This window comes from Papio anubis, chromosome 17 (genome assembly GCF_008728515.1).
Source record: "Papio anubis isolate 15944 chromosome 17, Panubis1.0, whole genome shotgun sequence".
Classification (NCBI taxonomy): domain Eukaryota; kingdom Metazoa; phylum Chordata; class Mammalia; order Primates; family Cercopithecidae; genus Papio; species Papio anubis.
Genome location: NC_044992.1, coordinates 23802076 through 23814663, shown reverse-complemented (window position 1 = coordinate 23814663; position 12588 = coordinate 23802076). Strand labels below are relative to the sequence as shown.

At 34.1% G+C, this 12588-nt stretch overlaps 1 protein-coding gene across 7 annotated transcripts in view; it reads right to left on the bottom strand.

Moving 5' to 3' along the window:
- Window positions 1–12588, bottom strand: part of NF1 (neurofibromin 1) — a 290127-nt gene that overhangs the window by 158684 nt on the left and 118855 nt on the right. For 3 of the 7 annotated variants that reach the window (XM_009190060.4, XM_009190065.4, XM_021928903.2), the window contains 4 exons: window positions 12500–12529; window positions 9269–9400; window positions 8446–8490; window positions 1054–1188 (listed from right to left, as the gene is read on the bottom strand). In XM_009190060.4, coding sequence (XP_009188324.3) covers window positions 1054–1188; window positions 8446–8490; window positions 9269–9400; window positions 12500–12529 — 342 coding nt within the window. The remainder of the gene's footprint in view (window positions 1–1053; window positions 1189–8445; window positions 8491–9268; window positions 9401–12499; window positions 12530–12588) is intronic. The other 4 variants (XM_003912563.5, XM_003912562.5, XM_009190064.4 and 1 more) reach the window with 3 other exon arrangements.

Below are 12588 nucleotides of genomic sequence, written 5' to 3'. Positions count from 1 at the left end.
GTTAAATTGTATCTTATTAATAGCAATAATAGCTAACATTTATTTAGTTCTTATTATGTACCAGGCATTGTTCCTAAAAGCATTCTATGTACTATTTCAATTTTCTTAACAGTATCTCTGAGATAGAACTATTATGATCCCAATATATCAGATGAGAAAACTAAGGCATAGAAAGATTAAATAGTCACCCGAATCATATAGCTAGTAAGTAGTCTCCAGTGTCCATGCTGTTAATCACTTCACTATGACTAATTTTTATTATTTTGCATTGTTCCTAATTACTCTGTGTACCAGAGTGATGTTCTCAGAAATTTAATACCATCTGAGGCAATAAGAGTAGTTATGACAATAACTGACTACTAGCCAGGCACGGTGGCTCATGCCTGTAATCACAGTACTTGGGGAGACTGAGGCTGGAGGATGGCTTGAGGCCAGGAGTTTGAAGTTGCAGTGAGCCATGACTGTGCCACTGCATTCTAGCCTGGAAAGCAGAGCGAGACCCTGTCTCAAAATAATAATAATAATAATAACAATAATTCAAGTACTAACCACACCCATTTTCACCTCATTCTCTTTCCAATACAGTATTTGTAGGCAGAACCAATAACAGAAAGCTGATAACAGGAGGAAAGGGGGACGAAAAGCTAAACTGGCAACAGCAACTGGAGATTTTTTAAACCAATGGTGTAGATGTAGACAGCACTGTGATTGATGGTCACTTCTATCCCCCATACCAGGATTATATCTGAGTAATATATAACCTAGTAATAGGATGAGAACAGAGATCTCATCAAAGTATGTTAGTATAATGATAGGGAAATTAAGAAGAAAGAGAAATGTTAAGAAATGGTAAGGGCACTTAAGAATCTGATCTAATTATGTTAGCATTCATTATACATTAATTTTCTTTGCGATGTCTTAGTTTTCAGGTATGATCAGAAAGGATCAGTAAGTGCTCTTGAGCTAAAAATTATCCTCAAGGTCTTGGCATTTCAGCTAAACCAAATTAACTTAGTGCAATCATTTTGAGACACTTCATAAAAAAATACTTACACAAAGCAAGAGCTTTGGATCTGCATGAATTAGTTTCACCATGGACAAAAGAAGATACTTATAGCTTCTTGTCTCCAGGTCTGTAGGTTTTTCTTTAAATTTAAGGCTTGTTACTTTTTCTTTAAATGTAAGAGTCTAAAAACAAAACAAAAACATGGTATCAGACATAAGACTCAGGATAATAGCTATCCAACCTTTTAAAAGAAATTATTTAAAAACTTTGAAAAAAGCTACTTTTTATACTACCAAATGTGTGGTATAAGTAGAAACACTCAATAGTAAACATAAAGTCAGTATCATTAAGCTTAACAAAACAATGAAAACTGTTTTTGCACCATTTATGTTATTTTTTAAATCAATCTAATAAAACAATGAAAATCTATTACAATACTAAAAGCTTAATATCAGGTTGTAAAACATCTATGTGAAAAACTATTTTCCAAAATTTAAAAACATAAGGGAAAAAATATTTGGTCTATAGTTCTCACAAATATAACTACTGGGTAATTCATTTAACAAACATTCCCCACACATATATACAAGTATTTCATAGACTCTACAACATTATCAATTGTAAGATGCATCATTATTTGATGTCCCAAAAGGAATGAAAAACTGCTGTCAATTGTAGGACAACATTTTAAATAAGATACACTCCCAATCTTAGAGAAGAGTAAAAATAAGTGCTTCTTAGAATTAACGAAATATGTTATGTAGGCAATTTACTCTATATTTACTAGTTTAATTGTAAAATTTGCTTTTCCCTTTGATGGCACTCCACCTCTTTCAAGTTACAGAATGCCTGCATTTTGCCTAAAGAACATTCATGAAACAGAAATAACTCTGAGAAAGGTAAACTTACAGAAAATATGTTTCAATTATAGAGACATATGATGAACTAAAATGATTATAGATGTTTTTCAACCAAAAATCCAACAATTATATTCTAGAGCTAGTATCACCTCTCTATTATAAAACATTTCCTTCCTTTTTTCTTGAAAAGAACACAAAACTATCTGCTTTTGACATGAATGCCTTTATGTAAACATATATGTAACATAGAAATAATAGACTATATACCAACTGTGGACCCATAATACAAATGTCCAAGTAAACAGGTTGTCTTTCAAAGTTAAGAAGCAGACATGCATATCTACAACACAAATGAACTATCCTCAATGTTCAAGTGAAATATGCATTTGTTATTACACCCAAGAACACCAAAGGGTTTTAGTCCTCAGGGGGGAAGGCTAGCTATTTAATGCACACATTTATACTCAAGAATGTCACTACAGAAGAGAGACAGCAAAACTTATAAATAGTTTGCTTTTATAACTGCCCCCTGACCCCAAAGCAAATGTTTTACTAAATGATTTAATAAATTCTGGTTTTACTGTTTGCTCTCTTTCAACTGTATTTTTCCCTCACTTTAAGTTGAGGTGTTTCACCTTAGATCAAGCTGAAACTTTGATCAAACAAATTTATTTACTTTGATGTAACTAAGTGTAACTATCAAGCGGCTCTTCCCTGATGCAGTCATTGCACAGGCACACAAGATCGGAGAACAATTGGCAGGTATCAGAATTTTTCCTTGGTTAAGAATCATTTCCAAAAAAACTAAATAGAGTCATAGGCCACATAACATTTCAGTCAATGATAGACAATATGTAACACAACTAAAAAATTCCTATCACTTAGTGATACAGCCATCACTGATGTCCAAGCACAATGCATTACTTGTTTGTAGTGATGTTGGTGTAAACAAACCTTCACTTCTAGTCATATAAAAAAAAGTATAGCACATACAATTATGTGTAGTATACTATACTTGATGAGAATAAGTAACTGTTACTAGTTTATGTATTTATTATAATATACTTTTTTTGAGACCAAGTCTCACTTTGTTGCCCAGGTTGGAGTTCAGTGGCGCAATCTCGGCTCACTGCAACCTCTGCCTCCCGGGTTCAGGCAATTCTCCTGCCTCAGCCTCCCGAGTAGCTGGGACTACAGGCGCGCACCACCATGCCCAGCTGATTTTTTTGTATTTTTAGTAAAGAAGGGGATTTGCCATGTTGGCCAGGCTGGTCTCGACTCCTGACCTCAGGTGATCCACTCGCCTTGGCCTCCCAAAGTGCTGGGACTATAGGTGTGTGCCACCAGGCCCAACCTACTATAGTATACTTTGTATTGTTATACTCCTACTTAAAGATAAAAAGTTAACTATGAAACACAGCCTCAGAAAGTCCTTCAGGAGGTATTCCAGAAGAAGGCATTGTTACCACAAGAGATGACAGCTCCACACGCTATATCTAAAAACCTTCCAATGGGAGCAGATGTGGAGGTGTAAGACAGTAACACTGATGATCTTGACCCCATGTAGGCCTAGGCTAATGTGCATGTTTCTGTCTCAGATCTTAAAACAGTTTTCAAAATAAAAATTAAAACAGAACATTTTCAAATAGAAAAACTTACAGGATATAAAGAAAAATATTTTATACAGCTAGCTGTACAATGTGTTTTAAGCTAAATGTTATTACAAGAGTCAAAATTTAAAAAATTAAAAGTTTATGTTTTAAAAGCTATGGTAAAGTTAATTATCAAATAAAAATTTTTTAATAAATTTGATATAGCTTAAGTGTACAGTGATTATAAAGTCTACAGTATAGATCCTGAGTACGAGAAAAATGCAAAAGTATTAAAAGTAAAATAAATTTAAAAAAATTTTAAGTCTACAGTAGTGTACAGTAATGTCCTAGGCTTCACATTCACTCAGCACTCACTCAATGAGTCACCCACAGCAACTTCCAGTCCTGCAAACTCCATTTGTGTTAAGTGTCCTATACATTTTTTTCTTTTATGCTGTGTTATTACTGCACCTTTTCTGTTTGAATAAACAAATACCATTGTACTACAACTGCCTACGGTATTCAGTATAGTAACATGTTGTTTAGCCTAGGTTCGTAGCCTAGGAGCAATAGGCTAGACCATATATCCTAGGTATGTAGCAGGCTATATAACCATCCAGGTTCATGTAAGTAGACTCTATGATGTTTGCACAATGACTGAATCACTAAGGATGCACTCATTTCTCAAGACATGTCCCTGTCATTAAGTGATGTATGACTATATTAGTTTAATTATGTCACCTCTTAATCCCAAGTATCAACATGTAAATTCTGTTCCAACATGGCTGCCTAATATGAAACGTATGACTTCAGAAATTCCAATAAATAGAATTCATCTCAAATACCTTTTAATTTTAGTGGGTTACAGAACGTCAGGAACAACATGCTAAAGAAGCAATGTGTTTCTTAATTAGAAATGTAAGAAAAAAATTCATTCATTCATTAGCTGATCTTCTATACTGCAGGTATTATTAGGAATACAAGCTGGTACATGTGATCTGGCCAAAGATGAGAGGCAATCATGTCTGGGAAGAAATTCATGAACCAGAGTCTTCAGGTATCTATTAAAGGCCCAAACCACTTTTTAATTTAGACCATGTGACTGAATAACAGGCATGTAAGAAAGATCTGGTAAGCCAGCATGCCATTTAAGATAAAAAATGTTGAGAAATAACAAATATTTGTGAAAATTCATACATCTCTTATGGGCAGTTTTGAATTTTATGAAAGCAGGACATGTTAGTTTTCAAATAGTAAAATTAGTGCTAAGACAAACATTTCAAATATTAAAAAATACTACAAAAGTACAAACGAAGAGAAGTTACGGTTCAACATTCATATAAAAATGGCCAGAGTTTAAATAACTAAGACGTCAATATAAAATAATAATACTATCTTAGATTGTATTAATAGAAACAGGGCATACAAACACAACAGTTTAATAGCTTTTATCAATTATTACATCATAGTATTACATCTGTATCACTAACATCAGATCTTAATATGGCATTTTAATTTTAAAAATTTTTGTCAGGTTGGTCTTTCCAGAAGAGAAGTAAATCAGATATAGGAGGGTTTTTGGCTTTTGATTTTTTGTTTTTGCTTTTTTGAGACAGTCTCACTCTGTTGCCCAGGCTGGAGTGCAGTGACACAATCTTGGCTCACTGCAAACTCCACCTCCCGGGTTCAAGCGATTCTCCTGCCTAGCCTCCTGAGTAGCTGCCCCCCACGCCTGGCTAATTTTTTTGTATTTTTAGTAGAGGCAAGGTTTCACCATGTTGGCCAGGCTGGTCTGAAACTCCTGGTCTCAAGTGATCTGCCCGCCCCGGCCTCCCTAAATGCTGGTATTATAGGCGTGAGCCACTGCACACAGCCTGGAGGAGGATTTTGAAACCAGATCAAGTAAGAAATTCATTCCTTCATTCATTCTGCAAACATGTACTAAATGCCCAGTATGTATCAGATGTTGTTCAAAAGTTAGGGATTCAGTGTTGAATAAGCCAGACAAAGCTAATGCTTTAATCAACCTAACTTGCTAGTGAAGAAGAACAACTAAAGAACCTGATAAAGACACTGAACTGAATGTCAAAAAACCTCAGAACTAACTCTGGTTAACGACTCATTAACCATGCATTTGTTATTAACACAACTTTTTAAGCTTCAGTTTCCCTAGCTATAAAAACAGACCCAACAAACACACATACACTTTCAAAGAGAGCTAAAAGAGGCCAGGCACAGTGGCTCATGCCTATAATCCCAGCACTTTGGGAGACAGAGAGGCAAGTGGATCACTTGAGGTCAGAGTTCAAGAGCAGCCTGCCCAAAATGGTGCTAAATGGTCTACTAAAAATACAAAATTAGCTGGCATGATGGTGGGTGCCTGTAACCCCAGTGAGTCAGGAGGCTAAGGCAGGAGATCACTTGAACCTGGGAGGTAGAGGTTGGAGTGAGCCAAGATCACATCACTGCACTCCGGCCTGGGTGACAGAGTGGGACTCAGAGTGGGACTCTGTCTCAAGAAGAAAAAAAAAAAAAGAGAGAGAGCTAAAAGAATAAAATGCCAAAACTATATAAAGATAAAAAGAATTCTAGGAGTACAGAATAACCTTATTCAAATATCTGCAGGGACACCTTGTGGAAGAATCAGAAGTATTCCAGAGTTCCAAAAGAAAGAGGATCAATGATGGCTGGAAGTGACAGAGACAGGATTCTATCTTGGTCAAAGAGAAAATTTTCAAATAATTAGCTCCTTCCAACAAGTAACTTGTCTCTCCAAAATACAAAGTGTTAGTAAAACCCTGAAGCAGGTATTATTTTACTTTCACTGTTTTGCAATAGAACTCCTTGATTGCTACTTCTGAAGCAAGCTAATGGCTCAGGTTTATCAGAGTCTCAAATCATTTGAGGCAATACAAATGAGGGACAACCCACTGAACACACTCTGTAATACAGTGGTTCTCAACTGGGGGTGATTTTGTCCCCCAGGGGGCATCTGGAAATGTTCGGAGACATGTCTGGTTTTCATAACGGGGAGGGCTGGGGGGTAAAGGAAATATTGGCAGCTAGTGGGTAGAGGCCAGAGATGCTGCTGAATATCCCACAATGCACAGTATAGCTCCCTATAATAGAGTTATCCAGTCCAAAATGTTAATAGTGCCAACAGTAAGAAACTCTGACGTTAGGTATTATCTGTAAACCATTTATTATATATATTTGCCTGTGTTGCCAGACTCCATGCCACCTGTAGTGAGTTTTTTGGTGTTTTTTTGAGACAGATTCTCACTCTTGTTGCCCACGCTGGAGTGCAATGGCGCCATCTCAGCTCACTGCAACCTCCGCCTTCCGGGTTTAAGTGATTCTTCTGTCTCAGCCTCCTGAGTAGCTGGGATTACAGGCATGCACCACCACGCCTGGTTAATTTTTGTATTTTTAGTAGAGATGGGGTTTTGCCATGTTGGCCAGGCTGGTCTCGAACTCCTGACCTCAGATGATCCGCCCACCTTGGCCTCCCAAAGTGCTGGGATTAACAGACGTCAGCCACTGTACCCGGTGTGAGTTCTTCATTAGGATTTTCAAGCAAAAGCTACAAGCCTTTTGCTTGGAGTCTCGGTGAGGGGAAGTACTGTGTATGTTTAGTTTGTCATGCTTACCTGGCATTAGCACCTTTGCCTGGCAAATAGAAGGTCAATACTTTCATACTAGTTATCAGACTGTTAACTCACCAAGTTTATGAAGGGTGAGATTTTACTCTAACAGCCATTCAAAACCTAAAATTTTCTTATTCTAAAAATTGTTTCATATTAAATTTGCTATTTATTTTCTCTCCTGGATATATCAGCTCAAAAGCTGTCCTTCAGTCATTATGTACAAATATACATACATATAACATTTCAAAAACATAAACAGCTTAAGAATGATTTTGAAAATTAAATGTATGTTGATATTTTCAGAAAACAATTAGAAATAAAAACTAAATTCTTATTACAGGGGTCCTTGGGCCAAAAGAGGAAATCCTCTCTAGTTATGGTTTTTCAGTAAAATAATATGTAGCTCTGAGAATCAGCTTACAACTAGGGCTAAGAAGTAAAATAACTTGTAGAAGTAAAATAACTTGTAAAATAAGTGTAGAGGACATATTCAGACTACCAATCAAATTTTACCTCTGTTCAAAATAATCATTTAGTTTCATTTTTAGTCCTTATTCACAGAAAGTCATGGGCAGCTGGTAAAGTGGATGTTGAAGTTAAATAGGAAGTGAATATTAACCTTCCACCAAGCCCTATTATTGGAGGCCATTAATTTTCTACCAGAAAAGGTAGTAAACTTAAAACAAAAAAGTCAAATAAACTTCTAATTTCCCAGAAGGTCTCTGGAATAAACAGGTCAATAAATAACTTTTAAACAACTTATTTCAAGTAGTTTTTAAAGATTTTTAAAAAGTGTCTTGTTAAATAACATAAAATGCAGCTATTATTTATGCTTACCTCCAATTAACTTATACCTGTATTGAAAATTTTTTCAACTTAAAAAAAAATGAAGTACTTGGCATTACAAAAAGTCAACTAAAAGGTAACCTTGCATTTTAAAGTTTACTTAAGGAAACATCACTGTCATGATCTTTTAGCTATATTTTTTAGGCTCAATAATCCCAAATTATATGACATAAAAAAACTTCTGTATTTGAACATCTAAGATAAACTATCCTCAGAAATAATTACTGACAACTGGATAAGAGTGAACCACAACTGTATAAAACCAAATTATTTCACTGACTAAGGGGACTTAGAAAAAGAGAAGCATGCCAGGGAGGAAGCTGTTTAAATTTCTCGTAACTGTGAAATGACTAATTTACTAGATAAAACCAACAGGTGAAGACATGCTATATTTTCAGTTGAAATGACAAAATGTGACTATAATGGTAACTATACACAGAAAAGTCAAAGAAACCAAGGACTTTTCTGAGGTAGTTACAATGGGTCATACTTACAGCCACAGAAGCCCACTGCCATGCAAAACAGTGACTGGTTGGCATCTGATCATGTGAGCGACAGCAGCCAATAAGAATAGAAAATAAGAAGCAGAAGACAAAGCACCACCAATCAATGTCAAGAGTTGCCATGTATAATACTCTTGCTATACATAAACACCAAAAACTGACTTCCACAATCTTATAATTATCTTTTTAAATTGATTCCATAGGAGTTTTTAAATTCCATATTAACAGTAATAATCTGTGAGAATACCCAATTTTAAGTCTGCTTTTTATTAAGTTTAGAGTCAAATGTCAGTATCAAAGTACCTATCATTTGTAAAGGCTCAAAGCATATTTGTTGAAATATAAAATATTTTTATTTTAAACACAAAAACTCTAAATTGTATTCATTTCTTATATGTAATAGTCACTATTCAATGAGCTAAAATGTGCATTAGCAGCAACATTCACTCTAACCCAGGAGTCAGCTTCCCTTACTCATCCCCAAAAGGTGAGAAGCTAATCAAAATATTTTTGCTCAAAAGTTTTAAAGAGAAAAAAACTTTAAAAATAGAAAAAAAGGTGACATTCATTAAGACTTTCAGTGTTTTGTGAGAACATTTATCTAAGAAAAGTAAGTTCAACTCATGGAAACAGTGGAAAATAAACATTATTATCTAGTATTCAACAATATTCTACATACAACATACCACAACATTTAGAAGAAATGAAGGACCCCTTCAATTCTCTAAAATAATCAAAGCAGCAGGAATGGGATAAAGACACTAAAAAATGCAATTGAAAGGAGGTGAGATTCAAAATTCATGATTTATCTTACCTGTGCCATTCGTATTGCTGGGTGTGCTCCACAACCTTGCACTGCTTTATGAAGTGTTTCACCAAACATATTTCGAAGTTCAACCGAGTGACAATACACAGCATCAATCTTAGGCCACCAATCCAATGCCGACTAGAGAAAAACAAAGACCATAAGGAAGAGAAAGTACAAAATTACATGAGTTGTATACTGTGTTTATCACTGTAGTTTTAAGTTTTATCTTTTTGTCAGGAAGTTTCTAAGACCATGCAAACACACACCATGATTTCCAAAGTCTTCAAACAACGTCTTTAATTCAAACACTAACTCATACACATTATATTATAAAACATAATAGTGAGCATGAGACAAATTGCCCACTTCATGAGCATGTGCATGTGAGACTATCTTTTCTCAATGATAAGCCAGTGAATTTGAAAACTAAAGTCTTCAGAGAGTTAATCTGTAGCCGATCTTCTTCTTTTTTTTAAGTTTCAAGTTTTACAATTTCTGGAACACATGCATAAATGGCATATATTTTCCCAGGTAAGAATGCTATTATCAAAGCTTTAAAAGTGATTAGTGGTTCAACACAATATTAAAAGTGTATGTGGGAAACCATTACTTATATGTTTACAGAAAACAATGATAATTACAACATGAAATTAGTAAATGAAATAAAACTATTAAGTAAATCTATAATCTTAAATTGATATGCAATGATGACATGATACATGGGAGACTAACAATTACCATAAACAAAGACAAACTGATCCTAGCAAAACATTTTTTAAAAAATTATTTCGTGTATTTTCTATTTCAGTTTAACCTGTTTTGCTTTGATGTCTAGTTTTTACACCTATTTTATTTGAAAGTGTATCTTTAACTTTAAAATGAATGACTTGATATATTATTAAAAAATGACAATTATGAAAATCACTATTATCTTTAAAGTCTATCAGTTAATACAAAACTGACTGGATGAATTTTCACTATATATGTAGAGTATGCATGAAATGACCTAAAATGTAGGCTTCTAATTTATAATACTCCAGATGTTTATAAAAAAATCTGGAAGAATAACACATTCAAATTGTAGATAAGAGAGATTTAATAGCCTCACATCTCTCACGTCTCATTCCCAGATTTTTTCTTATTCAAAACTAAGCTAATTCAAGTGTCAACATTTTAATTTCTTCACTTGGAATTCTCAGAATATTTTGAATAGCATCAAGTTACATTACTTTAACCCAAACTGTGGATTACAAATCCTGCTCGCCAGATAGTAAAATATAAAACCAACTTATGATACACATTTTGAATACTGAAATCCATTCAGGGAGGAATCCCAAAACTGGGAGGGAAGAAATGCTTTTTTGGGACAGTATGGTTGTTTACACTTTTCCCTCAACTCCTACTTCATTTAATCTAGTTCCTACACATGATCAATTTTTAGTCTGATAGTATAATGGATTCCTCCAACTCTCTGCAATTTTGACTTGCCCAAAGCAACCAATGCAACTTGATTTCCTTATACTTACTAAATTATACAGCTTGTGTTAATCAGCCTAAAGTAACAAAAAGCTGAATAGCAATGTACATTGAGTGAAGGGTCTTCCTCACCCAACACATCTCATAAGATCTTGTCAGAAACTGATAAACTAAGAAAGACGTCCCATATAACATCCTATTCAAATTACTGTGTCATTTTAAAAATAGCTTTTAAACTGTATTGTGGTACCAGGTGCACCATATAAAATAACGTTAGGCTTAAGATTTAGTAATTTTCATAGTTTTCATTTTTCATAATATATTCATTTTAAAGTAAAAGACACATTTTCAAATAAAATAAGCATGAAAAACTAGATATCATGTGGTTGGCAAAAAAGTTTAGTATTTTGAGCAGTTACTAAATGTGTCCTTCCGGAACACCAGTCAATTAAAGTAGACTTACTCTTTTTTTCCTTGAAAATACCATGTTTATAGCCAAATGGCAACCCTGACATAATATGAACAAATTATGTGGCAATTCCTCAAGAGATTTAAATAATTTTCAAATGCCTTGGAAATAATTTCTTTCAACTACAACCTCTCAGTAGAAAGAAATCATCTCATTTTCAGTATGTGAACTATCTATATGTAAATTATGATCAATTGTCATAAGGAAAAAAACAGAAATACGTAATATACCAGCTATAGCATGTACCAGTGATGGCTAAAATAATTGGTTCATAAGTATGTATACTACTTTTTAAATTTCCCAATTACATATCTAATTTAACCTAAAGGAAGTCTATGAAGATTATATAACATAGATCTTACAACTATAATTCATCTCTTATGGTACATCATAATAAAAAAGAGGACAGTACAACTACTACTATTTTAGCAACTGCTAGGAACCTGCATTACAATAAGAATCAAATAGTGGATATATTTTCAGATTTTCTAAGAAATGCTGGAATATTTTAGATCTAAACTCAGTACTTATGAACTGAGTATGAGTACGTTTTACAAAAGTAGAACTCCAAACATCTTACTACTTCTACACAAACCCTCAATACACATCAGTAAAACTTTTATCTTATTTGAGAACGTGATACTTTAAAAAAAAAAATGTGTGGACTGGCTAAAGAACCATGGGAGAAGAGAACTTATGAGGTACATTGAACCAAGAATCATTAGAAAAAAAATTTACACTATGAATGAAGATCAGAAGTCCAAATATCTAAGAATAATTTCATGTGATTTTTCAAGACAAAAATATTTCCATAATAAATGTCTTCAATGAAACTCTAAAATAGTCAATCTCATAAATTTGTATATTCACTTTATAAATAGTCCTTTTCAACCAAAAAAGTACTTCAGATTCAACAGCGATTAGCCTCAAACCAAGGGGGAAAATATCCTAAGGAGAAACAATTTCTCACACAATCTATAATAAAAAAGTATCACTACACAAGGCATGATTTAAAAAGATACTTTGAACTAATATTTATGTTCCTTTTCAAGTTATTTCATTGAAAAGCTACTGATACTTAATATTTAAAAATCAATGTAGTTTTTTTCTTTATAAAAACAGATTTTCATATAACTTGATCTCTGATACAGACACACTCCACCCTCCACACATGCAGTGCTCATTAGAGTAGAAGAGGATGCACAGCCACTTTCACCAAGTACACTGAGACATGCATGAAGCACCACTCCAGGCATGCTTGGAACCCAGAAAGAAGCAGCTCAGCCACTTACAGCAGTGCCAAGTCCATGCTTGAAAGTGCTCTATATAGTCAATTGTAGACAAAAATATTTCACAATTAAAGTAACTAGCCACAAAATAT